The 19,340-nt window shown below is 36.9% G+C and overlaps 2 protein-coding genes across 3 annotated transcripts; both read left to right on the top strand.

Annotated features, from left to right (window-relative positions):
* The first annotated feature begins 30 nt into the window (after positions 1-30).
* mapk15 (mitogen-activated protein kinase 15) lies at positions 31-7,391 on the top strand. 2 transcript variants are annotated; one of them, XM_057354196.1, is made up of 14 exons: positions 31-782; positions 1,517-1,615; positions 1,782-1,811; positions 1,987-2,077; positions 2,205-2,335; positions 2,438-2,601; positions 2,700-2,839; positions 2,922-2,979; positions 3,210-3,347; positions 3,763-3,868; positions 4,195-4,414; positions 4,608-4,723; positions 4,819-4,962; positions 6,667-7,391. In XM_057354196.1, the coding sequence occupies exons 1-14, from the start codon at positions 714-716 to the stop codon at positions 6,850-6,852; spliced, it is 1,692 nt and encodes a 563-aa protein (XP_057210179.1). In that variant the 5' UTR covers positions 31-713; the 3' UTR covers positions 6,853-7,391. The 2 variants fall into 2 exon arrangements, with proteins under 2 accessions (XP_057210179.1, XP_057210178.1); XM_057354195.1 differs by having other exon boundaries at positions 4,195-4,513.
* A 325-nt stretch (positions 7,392-7,716) lies between these two features.
* On the top strand, positions 7,717-18,951 carry grinaa (glutamate receptor, ionotropic, N-methyl D-aspartate-associated protein 1a (glutamate binding)). Its single transcript, XM_057354197.1, has 7 exons — positions 7,717-7,863; positions 12,942-13,309; positions 13,850-13,968; positions 14,159-14,359; positions 14,563-14,691; positions 15,023-15,166; positions 17,201-18,951. The coding sequence occupies exons 2-7, from the start codon at positions 12,964-12,966 to the stop codon at positions 17,348-17,350; spliced, it is 1,089 nt and encodes a 362-aa protein (XP_057210180.1). The 5' UTR covers positions 7,717-7,863; positions 12,942-12,963; the 3' UTR covers positions 17,351-18,951.
* Positions 18,952-19,340: the final 389 nt, after the last annotated feature.

Genomic DNA, 19,340 nt, shown 5'->3' with positions numbered 1-19,340 from the left:
CTATGTTCAAAGCAGTTACACATATTGTACATTGTACATATCATTTATTTTGTCACTTGGGGCCACACTAAAGTAGACATAACGGGCAAGTATACTTTAGGTACGCTCTAAAAACGTTTTTTTTTTTTTGCATTGTAATTTACGGAAACACACTAAACTTTGTTGTTGCTGTGAATAAAAAGTATTGTGCACAGGATACATACGGGATCTTTAGGGGTAGTGTACGAATAGTAACGACTTGTTAGGAAATGCTCGAAGAAAATATGCGGCTCCTTTAAGAGATCGCTTCCTCCTCCACATAGTCGCGTCTCCAGGGCGACAAACAATTACAAACCGACGCGATGCGCAACTTTACAACAGGCCAACGATTCTCAATGAGCGTCTGCAGATATCAATGACAAAAACATCTGAATTCATTTTTATACATTCTTCCAGCATATGAAAAAGCAGGTTGAGTATAGAAAGAGCTATGTGTAACTCCGTTTAAATGTTTCGCTGATCATTATTAAAATGAACTGCTAATAAGTTCGCGTTCGTATTTTTTTGTGTTGTTTTAAGTAGTTTTCAGAAAATCTTTGTTGTAGTTTTATTTTTATATTATCTGCAAGGTCCGTTTTAGGGCAATTCTTGCACAAAGGTGTAGTTAATCGTATTATTCATGCCAGGAGTACAAAACAAAGTAAGATTTCTTTCAAGTGGTACAACAATACAGGATGAACATCACGGAGGTGGAAGAACACATCACCTCGAAATATGAAATCAAAAGAAGACTTGGAAAAGGGGTAAATTGAGTTGCTTACTGTTTATGACCTTATATAAACCAAGTTATGCAATAACTAACTGGCTCGTGTATGTAAATCTCAAGTCATTTATTCAAAACATTACATAGTGAGACTGTAAACGTACATCTATCATTTGCGTTGTTAAGAATTACCAATAGAGACTAACAAACGAACAGTTTTCGCATTAGCTCTGTTACACAGACCATAATGCTTAAGAAACTTGTGCAACATTGGAACAATGAAAGATTGTTTATACTCTAAAACAGATTACACCAGCTCAAACAATTACAGTAAAAATACGGGTTCAAATGTGTTGTTGCTATTAATAATAATAAAGTAATGGTAATGTAATAGCTTTTTTGTTTTTTAAACAACAATGTGAAATAAGTAAATTTTGGAAATCAAAGTTTCTAAGTCAAGTGATTCACTTTGGTATTGGTGCAATCTTTATCATTCACAAATCTCAGACAAACATAACAATTGTATATAGAATAAAAGCTAAAAAAAATATGTGCCAAGAATAGAACCCTCAGCACTATTGTAGCAGTCTGTGAACATCGTATTCCCTCTTACTCCATTTGATCCCACCTGTCTCTAAAGGAAATAACTGGAAACTGCAGTGAGCACAAAAGAATAAATACTTAAATCAGGGGTTTCATGCTTTGTTGACAACTGGTTATGTTATACGGCCTATATGGCTTCCTTCAATTTCATTATTTTTCCATTTTTCACAGGCATATGGAATTGTCTGGAAGGCTGTGGACCGAAAAACAGGAGAGACAGCTGCTGTAAAGAAAATCTTTGACGCTTTTAGGAATCGAACAGATGCTCAGGTTAGAAACAAACAAAAAAAATGACAAGAGCATTTAATAAATTATTTCAGATAAATGTTAAATATAAATGTGTAGTTAAAAGCTAGATCAGTTATTCAGGACATAAATATCTAAAGCTTTTTCCCAGTATAACATTTGTAGGTTTTCTTTTGTCGGTTTCTCATAGAGAACATTCAGAGAAATTATGTTCCTGCAGGTAAGCATTTTGCGTTGACCAAACCTTGCTTTAAAAAACATTAACATGCAATGTATATGCTGCAAGTATTTCCAAAGTACATGATTTAAAAATGTTATCAACTGAAAGTAAAGAATTGTTTTGCAGCAGAATGTTTTTGATCTTTAGCAAAAAGCTCTTTTAATTTTGTTTGCAGGAGTTTGGGGACCATCCTAACATAATCAAATTACTGAATGTCATCAGAGCCCAAAATGACAAAGACATTTACCTTGTGTTTGAATACATGGGTAAAATATCTCAGATTAATACATGAACACATGACTAATTTTGTACCAAACTTGTATGAAAGCAATAGCCAGAAGGTGAAGGAATGACAGCCCCATAAAGAGTAATCTTATTTGATTTTATTCTCAGACACAGATCTACATGCAGTAATTAAGAAAGGAAGTCTATTGAAAGACATTCATAAGCGGTATATAATGTACCAGCTTCTTAAAGCAACAAAATACCTTCATTCAGGCAACGTCATACATAGAGACCAAAAGGTATTTCATTTCAATCACCTTTAATTTTGTAATGTTTTGCTTACAAAATCAATGCAGACCAGTCCTGTTTTTTTTAAATGTTTGTCTTTGTATCTCTTACAGCCATCCAACATATTACTAGACTCAGATTGCTTTGTAAAGCTTTGCGACTTTGGCCTGGCGAGGTCACTCTATCAGATCCAAGAGGATGCTGTGAACCCTGCTTTGACAGAGTATGTTGCTACACGATGGTACAGAGCACCTGAAATTCTTCTGGGATCCACCAGGTAGACCACAAAGGATTTCATTTTAATTTATACTGAAAGAATCATATTCCATTCAGCTTGATTCTGGGTGTCATGTGAAAGTCCTCTACATCCTGCAGGTACACGAAAGGTGTGGACATGTGGAGCATAGGCTGCATCCTGGGAGAGATGCTCCTGGGCAAGCCGCTTTTCCCTGGGACCTCTACCATTAATCAAATCGAGAAAATCATGAGTGCCATTCCACATCCTTCCACAGAAGGTGAGTTTATAATTATTCTGAAATGTTATTCAAAACTAACCAACCTACACTGTTAGAGCTAAACTGTGTGTTGTTTTTGTAGATGTGTTTGCAATCAGATCAGAGTATGGGGCTTCTGTGATTCAGAGGATGCTGCTTAGGTATGTAATTATATCATAATTAATTTTCAAGTATATTATTAATTCTTAAGAATTATTGATCATTTATAATCTAACGATAATTTGTTTATTTCATTAAATATATTTATCAATTCATAATTGTATTATTTTATTTATTTTATTCTTCTAGTTATTAAACATTTTTTAATGCAACAATATTATCTTCATAAACTCGAAATATATCACCGTGTTCAATGGTTACGTGTGTTTAGACCACAGGTGCCATTGGGTGAAATTCTGCAGTCATCAGTGCCACCCGATGCCCTTGATTTAGTGCAGCGGCTGCTGGTTTTTAATCCAGATAAAAGACTTAATGCAGAGGAAGCCCTGCAGCACCCTTATGTGTCCAAGTGAGTCCAAGTTCATTTTTCTTTATTGTTTTATTTAAAATTCTGTCATTATTTACTCATCCCTCAAGTTGTTCCAAATCTGTATAAATTTCTTTGTTGTGATGAACACAAAGAAGTATATTTGGAAGAATGTTAGCAACTGGCAGTTCTGAGGCACCATTGACTACCATAGTAGAAAATAATTATTATATAATTTTTTGTTCTGTTGAACACATTGACAATCATGTCATGTCTAGTTTATTTTTTTATTCGTGAGTAGCCAAATTTTTTATATTCTGATTTACCTGAAAATACATGACAAAACAGGAGGCAAAATGTAATGTTGACTGCTTGGTTACTTAGTTTGTGAATAATAGAAAGTAGAAACCTATATTTATTTTTAACAAATTATGTATTTTTTTTAAATCCATGCAAGATTTCATAACCCAGCAAGAGAACCTAGTTTGGACTATGATGTCATTCTGCCAGTGGATGATGACATCCAGCTCTCCGTTACTCAGTACAGAAACAAACTCTACGAGGTGGGTGGAAACCTTCCTCTTGCTACTTTCTTATTTTTTAAGATTTAACTTTCACCTTTGTCATGATATGAATGCATGCTTTCTGTAAACAGCAGTGATAATGTTATGAGTGCACACAGTCAAGTGATTTCTGTGTTGTGTAAACAAATATGCTGTGTCATAGTGACAAAAATGCACTTCCTTATGAAAACGGCACAACTTTGTTGCAGCATTATTATCACGCTGACTAATAGTATAAATAATCAGCTTTCAAAGCCTATTTACAATAATAATACCGTTGCAAACTTAAAATGACTTTGTATCTTCCCAATTTCACCTTCTAAAAGATGATCCTGGAGAAAAGAGTTAGTCGCCAAATACATAAACAACCTCATTTTAAACAAATAATTGAGGAGAAGACAAGGGAAGTTAATGGAGACAGTGAAATGGACAAAAGCAATGAAACTACTGCTGGCAAATGTGGTGCGGATGGAGATCACGAGTGGAAATCTCCAAAAGACGAGAAGAGTCATAATGAGACTGGACCACCTGTTGCAAAAGCTCTCAGTAAGCCTGAACAAACACACACATCGGTTGAGAACAGCAGTCCAGCAGTGAGCCCCAGAGCAGTCAAAACCTCCTATAACCCCATTACACACGTACCTAGTGAGTTCTGTTCAATATTGACTGTAGTAATGGTTTTTTTTGCAATGCAATTCTAAAATAATTTTTTTTTGACAATCATGAATTTATTTTCCAGATGGTTTAGTCAAACCGCCCCACCACCCAACAGGACAGCCTCATCATAACCGAATTGGGAGGAGGAATCCAGAAACGGGTAGTGTACTACCTTTAGGTGGCGCTAATGGCCATGTGGTAAGTGCAACAGATTCTACTGATATTGGTTTATTTATAACCATTTTGTCTTTTTCCTCTCAACATCACATACAAATGTTTCTATTTTCCATCAGAGTGGAGACCAACGGGGACGTTCTGCCCCTGTGGCACGGACAAGCTCTTTCTCTCTCACCTTAGCACAGCCCCAAAATAATTCCCTGCTTCGCAAGGATGAACCCACGGTTTGCCCTGGGCTCTGTGTCACCTCTGCTCGTCTGGTTAGTAGGCATATGTTTATCCCACAAACAATGATGATCTGATACAAACTGTTTTATCTGTTTTTAAAGATGAGGTAACACACGCAGATTCTGCCACATCTCATATTAATCTTGAGTACCTATACAGTAGTATTGCATACTTCCTATCTTCAAAGAGTATTTATCTTGATCAAATTTATAAAAGACAGACACAGCTGTTAAGTTTATTTTTGGAAAAAGACGAGCGCCTGGAGGCGGGCAGGGGGGCGCAACTACAGCACGAGAAAAAAATTCCGAAACCTGTACGAACCCTGGCGGAGTGAATCGAGCACAGAAATACTACGTCATACGTTCAACGTGTTCTTTGATAAGTTGACCATGTTAAGCTTGAGAAACCAGCACGTTTAACAGTGTAAAGAAGTCAGAATGCATGAAATAGCATGTTACCTCCGCTTTCAAAAATCACAGCAAATGTCTAAAGGCTGTTCCTGTAGTTCAAAAGGTGGGATTGTGCTAGTAATGGCATAAATGGAAAGTTCGATTTCTAGGGAATATAAAATCTGAAAAATATGTATACAACTGTACCTTGAATGCACTGTAAGGCACTTTGGATAGAAGCGTCTACATAAATCTAAATGTTTGCTTTGCCGCAAATGTTAGCAGTTTGCATACAACTCATTCTTGTTGACCTTGGAACAAGCGCTCCTGCCAACACAACCCAACGATTTATTATCAAAAAGCAGTACCATATTGAGATGCCCTCTCAGTTTTTGACACATATCAGGAGGTCTTACGCCATCTGTTTTACTGCCTCCATGTTTCAGTGTTCTTTACTCAACTCAACTCAACTTTATTTATATAGCGCTTTTACAATTTTCATTGTTACAAAGCAGCTGTACATGAGACACATTGACTACAAGCAAAACAATCAAAGTTGTACCTGCAAAAACAAGAAAAGGTTGAAAACACAGAAGACAGACACACCCACACACAAAACACTCCACACACACAACACGCACACGCACCAACACACACAGACACAGAGACACACACACACACACACACACACACACACACACGTACGTACACAGACAAGTACGCACACACACACACGCTCAGTGAGAGCACACATTTAGGATAAAGGAGAGAGAAGCACAGGTCAAATATAACAGATAATAAATTCCTATATGCAATATTAATTAAGTAAAACTTTAAGATTCTAAAGCAGCCCCCCCGGTCAGGCAGATAGTGCAAAAACAGTATGCAAACGGTGGCGAGGAACCCAAAACTCTAATCGAGAAAAAAAACCTCAGGAGAACCCAGGCCCAACCAGGGGATTCCAGTTCCCCTCTGGCAAAAGCTGCTGCCTCTGCACAAGCTCCAGAGAACTTGCACAACAAGGCTAAATAAAATAAATAAACTTAATAATAAAATAAATTATAGTTTAAGATTATCATTAATAATCTAATAGCATTTGAAATTTTGTGGTGAAGACATGTCAAGAGACCGCGTCCTTCTTTATCCAGCTCTATCATCTCAGCTCTTGTCAGGTCCCCACTTCCCATTCTCCGCTCTACCATCAGGACAGGCCATGAACTGCAACCTGCTCGCTGTGGTAACCTTGGAACAATGAGACAAGACTGGCTGAGAGTAACATCTTTAGATGTTCATATTATGTTACAATGTGTCACCTTCATTACTTGAATTTTAATGATATCTTTGCAGAACCAGAGGTCCAGTTCACAGTCACGTGATGGGAAGGTTCCTCCCAGGTTTAGCAAGAAGGTGTTCCAGCGTAATTCAAACATTTCGGCTGCAGGAGATCCTCGTGCCAAACTTTGCAGTTACTCTCAAGCGTATGGGACTATCAGCAAGACTGGACTGGATAGTCTTTTAAGGAATTTCCACTAGTTTTAAAATGTGTGATTAGTCAGAGTGAATTCATGAGGCAGGCACGATGGTAATAGAAATGTCTCTCATAGAGTCTGTGGATTTCATCCACATTTAACAATGCATTTGACATGACAAGATAACTACACAGTCATCATACTGTATGATGTAAAGTCTATTGTGAAAAACACCAGATTACTGCTGCCAATGACATGATTCTGAGCTGTGCAGATTTTAGTGTCAGCTTCTTGTTTGTATTGTAAATATGTGGTAAGCATTAATTCAATTTGTGTGGAGAAAATATACATGTACAAATGTGTATTTACATGTTTTAATAACTGTATAGTTCAAACTTTGTAAATGATCACCATTGTACTTTTTTTAAGGTGTTCATTCTAAAAATAAAATGGGTTTTAGGGGATTCCAAATATATTATGTAGTATTTTATAATATTTTGACCGATAAATTGGTGTATTTTCGGATAACATGTATTGGTGTTCTTGTTTCTGTCTGTCAGTTTGGTTGTTTTATTTAGATTATTTGAATTATGCAAACCATTAAAGAACCACATTACACGAATGCCCTTTCTTGTGATGGAAATTTTCAAGAAATGTGATACAAAGTCCACTGCTTTTTCAATTCTTTTCTTTTTTTCTCACTTTTGGTGGTGACACCAGTTTCATACAGTACTTTTTGGAGGCATAGCACGGTTTCTACAACATTCAATGCCTATGTTTCATTCATGCTAACATTTGTAGAACATTCTAGCAACTGTGTAAGGGAAATGCTCAACGTGGTACTACCTTATCACACCAAAAATGTCTCGAGTATCACATGATGTTTTAAAAACGTAACACGTTCGAGGTCTTACATGGGGTCGGTGGGCGGAGTTAACAGATTCAGAGCAGACGAGCATTATCACGAGCAACGGGACCGCAAGCGTCGTCACCTAAAACCAGCAAACACTGCATTTTCTCTCGTTATTTAATACACAAACGTCGTGGTTTGCTGTTCGCCACATAACCTTGAGGGGTAAGTCTTTCTAGTTTTTAAAAGGGAAACTATCGTTATTTTTTAAAGCAAACGTGGTTAGATAACGCAGGTGGGTGGACATGGCGCTTATGACCGTTGTCATAGTGTTCGGTGCGCCAAATCAGTACGCTTTACGTTTTCCCACTAGCAAATATTTAAAGCGAGCTATAGCAACGTAAGGATATCGCTTCATTTTGCCATGTAATCTGCTAGCGTTACATTAAACATTTAATGCGTACGTGTTGTTAACGACATGCGCATCGTTCATTTTATGTTAACGACATGCGCATCGGCCCGCTCCGTTATACTAGCAACAGATTAACAGCGATTTACTAAACCTACTTGTTATGTTATCTTAGCTTTATGGTTAGGAGTTTCGAGTTTACGACATAAAGACACGGTTGTCTTTTAGTTAATTGTTTATATCTAGTGTCACAAATAGCTTGTAAGCTTAGCTAGCTTAGCTATAGTTATTTATTTAAATCTCTCGGGGTTGTGTTATGCTTGATGTCATTGATCCTATCGATCTTTCTAGATATACAAAACTCTAGTTTTGTTGACATTTCCACTCATCCTCATGTGCTTTTATGCTTATGATACTGGGGGATTTTAAGACCAATGTCTTTATAATAGAGAACCATTATCAGATAAATTATCATATTTAAATATGCAAGACCACTTTTTGTTTTTAATATTTTTTTTAAATATGTATAATAAGTTTTGGCAGCAAGCTGATGTTCTCACCATGTGCCAAGTCACCTCCTACTTCTCTTCCTGGACAACATTCAGCTCTACTCATCATCCTTTTTCTGTCCCTCTCAGCAAATTATACAGCTCAATACCTACATCCATTTCCCACATTTGTACTTTGGATGTTGTGCGTCAGTTAGGAAATACAAATTGAATATACAAAACGTTGACTGTTGGGCTTACTTCAATAAATCGCACTTCTGGTGTCTTGTGAATGAAGAGCAAGTCATTTGTTTTTTGTTAAAAATGGTTTAGGCCTGTCTCTGGTCTGAGCTGAAGGAATAGTCAAGTATGTCATTCAGTTGATGGACAATTGCAAATTTATGTAAAGCCACTCAGTCCTCAGCCTTGTGATGTGGCTCACTTCCTGTCTATTGATTAGTTGTGTTTTGTTAGCTGTTATATGCTCGTGCATGCAGGCAGGCACATTGTAGGCCCTGTAGCTAATTCAGAGTGTACTGTTATAGTTTTCTTATCCGAAAAGCTTCCGGTTATGCAATCAAAACCTGAAAAAAAACAGTTTTCAATGTTTTTGTCTACCTTCAGTTCATGAAAAAGCATACTTCTCCAAATTATGGTGATACAGTTTAAGGGCAAGATTTTATTCATTCAAATGGAAAGAATATGCTGGGTTGGTGGTGAAAATGTTCTTTATATCTTTCATGCCAATTTGGAAAATGCTTTGGAGAAATATAAGATGATCTCGTTAAATTTAATGGATAATTCTGCAGTGTGGCACAGTTTTGCTATGTGACGAGTTTGACACAGATCCCAGGATTGCAGAATGGGCAAAATATTCATGGTAAAAATTATATCCACTACTGGCTGATGTTCCGTTGACAATGAGAATTGCATTTGCTCAGGAACCTTGTGAGACCTTTAGAGAAATAAAAATTGTATTTAATTGTGTAGCTATTTCAGATGGGACAGATTTAAACTTCAAACACAATTGATCTGTGCATCTTGGAATACTTTTAATTGCATCTTTTTAAGAGTCGTGGACTCGTGGTTGATAGCAGTGACAGCAGTTTGACATCTGCAATGACTAGTTTGCAGGTGCACTTTAAACAACACTTGAAACATTAGAATACAGTGGAATGTGCAAATTTATTTGAGTTTTTTTTGGTCTCTGCTTGAATCACTCCTATTCCTATTTTTGCTCATTTTTAATGATGAATGAAGAAACAATGAAATTTATGCATATTATCCACACATATTGTCAAAACCTCTTGCTGTCATGTAAAATGGTTGCATTTGATTTGTGTGCTATACCTTACAATCACAGTTTGGCCCAGTTGTTCTGCAGGGAAACAGGACTGCATAGACATTAGTGGAGAAAGCAAGCAAGTTTAGCTTGTTGTTCTTGTCCTGTGTATTCATCCAGAGGCTTATTACCGTAACTCTGTTTACAAAAGATCAGAGACACTTGCTTGGCATAAATGGTAGGGTGTTTTACCAGGCTTATTAAAGTCAGTACTCTTACCATAATTCCCAGATTTAGACAAGTGCCTGCTTTATCCATCGATGATTTCTTTACTTCTCTGAACAAAGGCTGTTTGCTGTTGTACATCTAATTTGTCATAACCATAATTAATTTTCAATTATACCACAGAAACAAAATTGAAATTGTTTTTCAACCTAAGAGATGAATTGTGTTATTAAAAATATGTAGATATATTTTTCCTGTCATCATCCATATCCCTCATGTGTAGCTGAAACGCAATATATATTTTAAATAATGAACACTGGCTATAGTTTTACGCTACAGGAATAAAATAAAATGCCCACATATAATTTTGTGTAGATTGTTTTTGTAGCCTATAGAATTGTAGGTTTATGACGATAGTCACAAATAAAACAGTACACAGTGGATCTGGTACTGATAATGACCTTTTCCTATTTATTTCATGGTTATGTTGTGTGAATGAAATTTACTGTCAGCTGACAACCACATGGCTTAAGGAATGGGATTGTCACAAGCTGTAAATTCACCTTTAAATCAACATTAAATGCCTTGACCTTCTCAAAGAGACCCTGTTCATCCACGTTGATTGGATCCATTCAATTGCCCTTGAAAGTAAAAGTTTTGACATTTGATTTTAAAGAAGTTTACTATCACACAGCCATAGTTTACCTGAAGTTAATTAAAATATGTTTACTGTAAATTGGTCAGACTGTCTTAAACCCTTCACATTGAGCATTATTTTTAATGTTTCAACATTTTATCAGGCCAGGCATAAATGTCAATTTGTGGGAACCCCCTCCTGCTGAGCGAAGATTAAGATTACTGGTATTAGGCATGTGTAAAAAACATGGTGTCCAAACCTGACCTCTGCTCTCCAGCCAATCATAAGTGTAGTGACCTAACTAGTAACCAATGGCAGCACAGATCTTATCAACATATTAAAAGCACCCTGAGAGCCTTCACCACTTCTTAGATTGACACAGCGATTACAGAATGCAGATAACCTTTCACAATCCTTATACAGGAAAAATACAGCACTTATAAATTATATTTGAGATTAACTGGTGTTATTTAAAAATGCAGTCACTTAGTACAGAATAAGATTTAGTTGTTGTTTGACATGTCAAATACAAGATTATAGGCCCGACCGTTATAAGACAATATGGCTCCATGACTTTTTTTGTCAGAATTGCTGGTGTGATGAGGGACAGTGGAAAACAGGCTGCTGAATATAACCTGGTCTTTAATACTGGACAGATCGCTGAGCTGAGATCAGGTCACATTGGATTTGGCATCCAGAGTAAATAGGACAGTGTTGCATAACTGATATTATTCAGTGAAGTGAGGCAGATTATTCTTAACGACACTTTATTTTAATATTTTTAGAATAAGGAGCCTTGTTGCTATTACTTTATTTCAAATAGCAATTTAGAAACATTAATTTCTATAGCTTTTAGAAACAAGATGCCTGAAATGGCCCTACATGGCATTTCCAGGTTAAATCCTGGTTTCTTTTAATAGTCACATTTTGACAGCTCTAAAAAATGGCGTTACCCCACCAACACATGCATTTACTTCATCAGTGTCCGTAACAACCACTCTCTCAGCAACCGTAGCTGTGAGGCCTCGGTTACCAGGAAGCAGTTGTAAGCATTGTAATTGTGTCCTCTTCATTTGTATTTTCTTAATTCTTAAAAAACTACAGCCTACGAGAATCACAGTCAGTCAGGCAACACATGTGAAATGCAATCAAATAATATGTTAAACCCACGGTTGGATGACCTGTGGTTGACAGGAAGTTGCAGGAAGTTATGTTTGTTCATAGCATTTCAGCAGAATTCATGCCTTTTGACTCATGCCTTCTGGCCTGATGGGCGTACACTTGAGTTGTACTGTTCATTGGGGGTAGAAAACGTTGTTCCATTTTAAGGGGTTGTTTACCCCAAAATTATTATTTTTTCATCATTTACTCACCTTCATGTTATTTCAAACCTGTATGACTTGCAGAAGACAAAAGAAAAAAATATTTTAAAGAATGTTGGTAACAAAAAGAACATAGGCCCCCATTGACTTCCATTGCATGGCCACAAAACCACATAGACATTTCTCAAAATATCTTCTGTAGTGTTTCACAAAAAAGAAAGTCACACAGGTTTGGAATGACATCAGGGTGAATAAATAATGGTGGTGGGGGGGGGGGCGAGTGTTGGGTTCGTGAATGTCTCTAAAATTATTTTAGTGGTAGTACAATTCCTAACCGGATGAATTCTACTGCCGCTGTTACCTGAGGAGCCTCATAGCGGGTACTACAACCCCACTTTGTAAATTCCCCGCCCATCCCCTGCCTGCGGATGAGTGCGACATGGTTTCCAAACAACGTTTATACATTTGGTGGTTCCATCATCTTATGTAAACAAATTCACGTGTATTGCGCTGCCCACCGGGAAGCTTATATATAGCGACTGGTAACAGACAATTGTCTGTTTGCTCCTTTTGTTTTTTAATGTACCATTAGTCAGTTGACTGAACTGAATCGCTGAGTAAACAAAGTCTGATTGTTCTGTTGGAGTTGTTTAGATCGGGTCATTAAAAGCAGAGATTATCTTTCCTGCAGTGGATTCATTGAGTGCAATCTGAAGTGTTGTTATTGTCTCTCAGCTGATAGTAGGTTTGTCCAGCAGTTTCATTTTGTGTACTTTTTGTCAGTGTTGAGAAATATACTTTGAAATATTATTGTTCACTGTACATTGTTACTCCCCAACACTGCTGTACATTAAATCTAATATTTTACACTGTTTGCTATTGCGCTCGTTCTATAGCTGATCTGTCCTTTTTGACCTTTCATATTTTCTGTCCCTATCAGTTTTACAGTAAGGGAAGGAGACATGTCTCAGGAAAAGCCCAGCTACCCTATAATGGGGGAAAACAACCCTCTTCACAACAATGTCTACGGACCGCCCAAAACTGATGTGTTTGGCATGCCCCCACCCAACTACAGCCAGGGTCCAGCAGCACCTCCATACGTGGCACCTGACCCCTATAACCAGACTGGTTACGGACAGCCTGCTTTTGGGCAACCCGCAGCCCAGCCTGGGTTTGGCCCTGGACCCTACCCGCAGATGCCGTATCCACAGATGCCCTACCCACAGGGGACCTATCCTCAGGGGCCATACCCACAGAGTCCTTACCAGCACGGGCCTGACCAACCTGGCATTAGTGCAGATCCCAATGGTAAGTCCTGCAAAAAACATTAGCTTATAGAACAGATTATTAGATAATATAAGATTTTATTTTGTTTCTGTTTGGTTAAACATTTTTGTTTTCTAATGACTGGTAAGACTGTAACAGAGCACAGAGAGTGGTGTGTCCCTACAAAGCAGCAGATCTTTTCTAAGTAAATAATTGTGTTTACTCAGTGTATATTTCTTGGTCCTCCTGGGGGTGAGGAGAGGTGAAGTGCTTTGCCTGAGCAAAATGTTGCAATGTCTGAAGACCAAAATATATTCTTCGTTACTTTTTACCTTATCCCCAGTCACTGCTGTAACAATTAGGTTAAGAAAGTTATTAAGAGTGTTTCTACCACTATTTCTACTGCTTATATAGATGCTATGAAATGTGCTTTCCTATCCAAACCTATAATCTGGTCTTGTAGTTTTCCATTTGTATGGCTGTTTTACTACCGTATTGACTAGATGTCAGTAGTGTACCCTGGGTAATCACGTAAACAATTTACAGTTACAATAAAAATCACTTGTATTTGTGTGTTGGCAGCATCTATTGGGAGTCCTGGTTATCACACTGGAGATGGTCCCCCCTCTTATTATGGCAACGACGAGTTTTCTAACTCAAACTGGGAAGATAAGAGTATCAGACAGGCCTTTATTAGAAAGGTAATAAAATAATTTTAACGGACATTATTTTGTAGAATATATGCAACAGCGAATTTCCACTAAACTAAACGCAGTGTATGAAATGTGGCAGTATAACATACATACAGTATCTTCAGTAGTGTGTATTTAAAATAGTGAGTCACACTATAGTGTGTTAAATACAAGTATTTTTTCTTCACTCTGTTCTCAGGTGTTTTTGGTGCTGACTGTTCAGCTGTTGGTCACCTTCTCTTTTGTTGCCATTTTCACCTTTTCGACCGACGTCAAAGTGTTTGTACGTAGGAATCAGTGGACGTACTATGTGTCGTACGCAATCTTCTTCGTGGCACTCATCGTGCTCAGCTGCTGCGGAGAGTTTCGTCGCAAACACCCATGGAATCTAGTGGCACTGGTACAACAACTGTTATTTACAGATTGTCCGATATTTTTTACTCTGCACTGTAATGCAAAATATCTGCAGTGTTTTGTTAGCATAAAAATAGACATGAAAACTAAAATCTTTTATTTTGTAGTTAATTTGTATAAGTGATATTTGAGTTGGGTGTGCATGTAATGTGTACTGACTGACTGACTTGTCTCTTATTATTTTTCCAGTCCATCCTGACCCTGAGTCTGTCCTACATGGTGGGCATGGTCGCCAGCTATTATGACACAGATGCAGTCATCATGGCAGTGGGCATCACCGTTGTGGTCTGCTTTACAGTTGTGCTGTTCTCCCTGCAGGTCTGTTTACACACCATTCATTCACTCTCACTGTGAATTCTTTTCTGTCCTGTTTGGTTCTGAAAATATTTTGTCACCAAAAACTACAATTTCAGTCTGTCATTATAGAAGATTTAAAATATAATGTAAAATTATGTGGCTCTGTTATGTTGTGTTTTTTCCTTTTTGGAGGTTTTGGTCACTATGAAGGGCCATGTGGGAATATGTTGTCATATAGAAATTCCTTGAATTTGTGTCAGAGCTTTTGTGTTTTTGATGCACGTCTGTGATTCATCCTTTGTGTGCGATAACAACTACTGATGCTTATAATTCATTCTTGTTTTAAAAACAGAGCAAATATGACTTCACTTCCTGCTGGGGTGTGCTTTTCGTCTGTCTGATTGTCCTGCTCGTCGCCTCCATCCTCTGCATCTTCATTCAAAACAAAATTCTCCACATTGTGTACGCTTCCCTCGGTGCCCTGCTCTTCACCTGCGTAAGTACCAGCTGACTGAGCTACAGTACAAGTTTAGAGTCAGTGTTTTTTATCCCTGAGTCCTTTCCTTTCATGGTTACAGATGAAACTGATATAGTCTTGTTGTTCTACAGCTGGCTTTCATTTTCATCTCTGTCTTTATTTAATCTAGTGTTCTTTCTTATTTCAGACAGTAATACAAACTGTTACACAACAGAACACATTAGTTTCCAAAGACAGCTGTTTCCTTTTTGTCTTTCTAGTTTAGAAATAAGGTACCAGATGAAAATTGTATTATTTAACTTTTACACAAGGTGACTTACAGAAAACATGCTGCAAGGACAGTACTCTTAGGGTAACCTGGGGTTAAATGTCTTGTTTTGGGTAAAAAGGGTGAAGTTTGAAAACCCCCATATTGAAAAATAGAAAATTGTTAAATCTTTAAATGTCCAGTGTATGAAATTTAGCGACATCTAGCAGTGAGGTTTGCAACCAACAGTTCACTCCACCCTTCCCGTTCGAAGCACTATGGCAGGGGTTTTCAAACTGGGGTCCAGGGACCCCCAGGGGGCCTCCAGAAGGTTGCAAGGGGTCCCCCAGAAAAATGATAAATGTCCACAGTGTTTATCTGCTTTTTTTGCTATTGATAGTTTCCAGAATCTCACTATAGTTTCTTTTTTGGGACTCGAAGTGAAATTATTTAGGTTTAGAAACAATTTGTTGTCTTAATAATATCCTATTTACTATTTATCTAACACATTTTAAATGTGTCTTTACACAGAAAAAATATAGATTGATATATATTTTAGAAAAGGGGGTCTCTCACAAAAGGTTGATCATATTTGGGGGTAGGGCTGTCACGATTATGAAATTTGATTGACGATTAATTGTCTAATAAATCATTGCGGTTATGGCGATTAATTGTCTGTTTTAGGGCTTTGGCGATTATGACGATTAATTGTCTGTTTTTGAGCTTTGACATTTAATTCTCATTCATTTTTGATTCAGCGATTGAAATGACCATATTGTTCTGAATACAAGACTATGTTTTTTTCTTGGAAATACATCGGAAAAAATTGGGTCATCATATATTTAAGGTTTAGGCTTTTACCTGTCAATAATACAACCACCAAATACTTGTAAATGAAGTAAATTGATCAGGTGTGAATTGAAGCCACCATTAAAATACTATCAGTCATAGAAAAGCTTCTAGTCTGTTTTTTTTCTCACTTGCAAGACTACAGTAAAATTTTACTTGTGTGTTAATGAAATTTTGGTAGACTGGTTTTCACACTGAGATTTGCTTAAATAATATTAAATTGTACTGCAGGTAATTTGTATATGTTTTAGTTTTTTTTTTTAAGTAATTGTGTTGTGGTGGTACATTTTACAAGTATTACCATGCTTAAGTAACAATATATACACTAAAATATGCAATATGCAGATGCACTACAGCTCCCCCTAGTGTCTTCTATAGAGATGCGATAATTGCGATGATCCGAAATCATGGCGATGAGACGATTATTTAATAATCGTGACAGCACTATTTGGGGGTCCTTGGCATCATAAAGTTTGAAAACCCCTGCACTACGGTGGCTGACACAGGACTAAGATGTCATCACAATTACACATTGAACATTTAACTGATAGATTGCCTCTATGTACTCAATGATGGTGATCAACATTTCTAAGTCATGACAAAATTTTAGAACTACGTATTTATTGTAAGGCCCATGAAAAACATTTTAGCAGGTCTGACACAAACTGGGTCACCAAGCTGTTTTAAGTTTCCAGTTTTCTGTATAAAATTGATAAAGTCTTTTGGGAAAGTGAGGTCAGCTGAACATTTGGTCCAGTTTATACATTTGGAGCACAAATTGTTGAACAGGCAAAGCATGTGATGTGGCACACGTGGTAGGAAACAAATGTGGTGAAATTATTATGGAATTTGCTATGAGTGTAAAACCATATGATTGCCATATGACGCAGTATCGTGTATAATATGGATGATTATATGAAAACATGAACCCGTGATGCCTATTTGTTCTCTTACAGTTCCTGGCTGTGGATACCCAGCTTCTTTTGGGCAACAAGAAGCTGTCTCTTAGCCCAGAGGAGTACGTCTTTGGAGCTCTCAACCTCTACACCGACATCATCAACATCTTCCTTTACATCCTGGCCATTGTGGGTCGCACCAGGGAATGAGTGCGCCCCCGCCCTGTGGGAAGAGGGAAGTGCAGTCTATCTTACACAGAATGGTGTATCACCTTAGCTCTCATTACCTTTCCTCATATCTTTCGAGTCCTAATTAATTTTTTATCACATTCCCAATATTTAACATAATATGTAGAGGCAGGTTATAAACGGGCTTAATGTCCTTTTCTGGGCTTAGCGGCAGTCAAAATAACCAAAAAAATACATTTTTAGAAGTTTATTAAACCCATACGAAGAGTTTCATGAAACACTCATTTTTACCTTGTTCTGCTGCATAGCATGTTCTGTCTTTCCTGTTAAAACCGCTTGTGTGGTTCTAGAGATGTTTATCGTGATATGACAGCTGCATTGCAGAAATCTCACCTGACCTCTCTTAGCTTTGCATCAATGACATCAATGGGCTGAGCATCGGGGTAGAATTATATTTAGAGCCATGATACTGATCCTAATGTGCTCCACTAGTTAATAACATTTCTCTGCATGGTAGTCTAACGCAGCAAAGAATGTCGGACAGACAAAAACAGATACTTCTCCAAACATTTGCTGATATAGCTGTACATAGTCAATTAATAGTTCACACCCCTCCAGATCTAGGCATGAATATGTGAATGTCTCACAAAGTGTGTGTTTTCTAACCATACTGCTTTGCGACATAATAACACATATACACTCCAAAATAACAAAAGGTTGTTCAGGTGACTGGATCATCTACAGTAATACTGTAAGCACTGACAAGTATAAAAAAGTATGTAAATAGTTTTTTTTTTAGCAGTGTGCAGTTGTCAGGTCTTCAGGTCAGTATTAAGAATCAATCACTACATACTGTAACATACTTGATCTCTAATTGCTTATTACTTAACAGTTTTTTTTTCTTTTTGTTAAATAGATTGTGTGTGGTTGTTTGAGGAAAAGCAATGTTTTCCTGCCTTTTAGCTGGTTTAACTGGTTGCAGGTTACTTTGCAAACATTCCATATGCTGGAAAATGTTTGCAGGAAAAACATTTGCAGGAAAACTCCTACAATGTATGTCGTTGTGCATATTTGAAATGTATTTATTTAACTGACAAGGAAGACTTGCAAATGATACATGGTTTATTGTTTTGATAAATTGAATTTAGAAATTGGAAGGATTTAAATCTTTGTTTAAACCATTAATGACCACTTTAAAATGACATGCATTACTTAAATGTAATTACTTAATGATTACAAAAGTGTGTAATATTGGGATATATTAAAGTTAGACTGAAGAAAAGTCACTCCAGATTTTAACCTAAGAATGTGAATTGACAATGAGTCACGTCTAATTAACTTGTATATTTATTAATAATCTGTTGACTTGTGTTTTTTCCACATCACATCGATGTAACCAGCTGCAATCTTCTGCCTTGCATGTGGAACTGTTGCACATTGAACTAGCTATGACAGACATGGTTGAAGACAATATTGACTTGTGTGGCATAACTTTTTTTATTATTAAATCTTTGTGTTTATAACTAACTTTAGCATAAGTAAAGCTATAGTAGATTGAGGTGTGTGTGGGCTTTGTAGATCTGTTTGCTCTGTAAATTTGCATTAAACTGAAGTAAACTAGATTCCTCTACTGGCTGTTGGCTTTCATTGAAGGAAGAAAATTGAGAGGAAAATAGTGTTTGAAGTCTTCTTTGTGTGCTCCTGGTGACTGGAACAATTTGTTAAATATCAGGTAATGTTATGTATAAATTAAATATTACATGACCTGATATGTTGAAAAATGAGAAAATAAATGTATTAACATGCCATGAATAGGTTTTATTCATCAATTAATTTAGTAAAAATGGCTGTACAAAAGGTGAAAAAAGTGAAATTTCTTTAAAAAACGCAGGAACAAAATCATTTCTGATATCCTTCGTCGCATTGTTTAAGTACAGGATTGATTGCCGTTTACACTATATAAAACATGATATTCTAGAAAGTACGCTAAAACTGCAGTAGGTAGTCATCT

Source organism: Triplophysa rosa, linkage group LG16 (genome assembly GCF_024868665.1).
Source record: "Triplophysa rosa linkage group LG16, Trosa_1v2, whole genome shotgun sequence".
Lineage (NCBI taxonomy): Eukaryota > Metazoa > Chordata > Actinopteri > Cypriniformes > Nemacheilidae > Triplophysa > Triplophysa rosa.
Note: the sequence above shows the minus strand (reverse complement) of the source record. Positions and strands in the feature narration are given on the sequence as shown.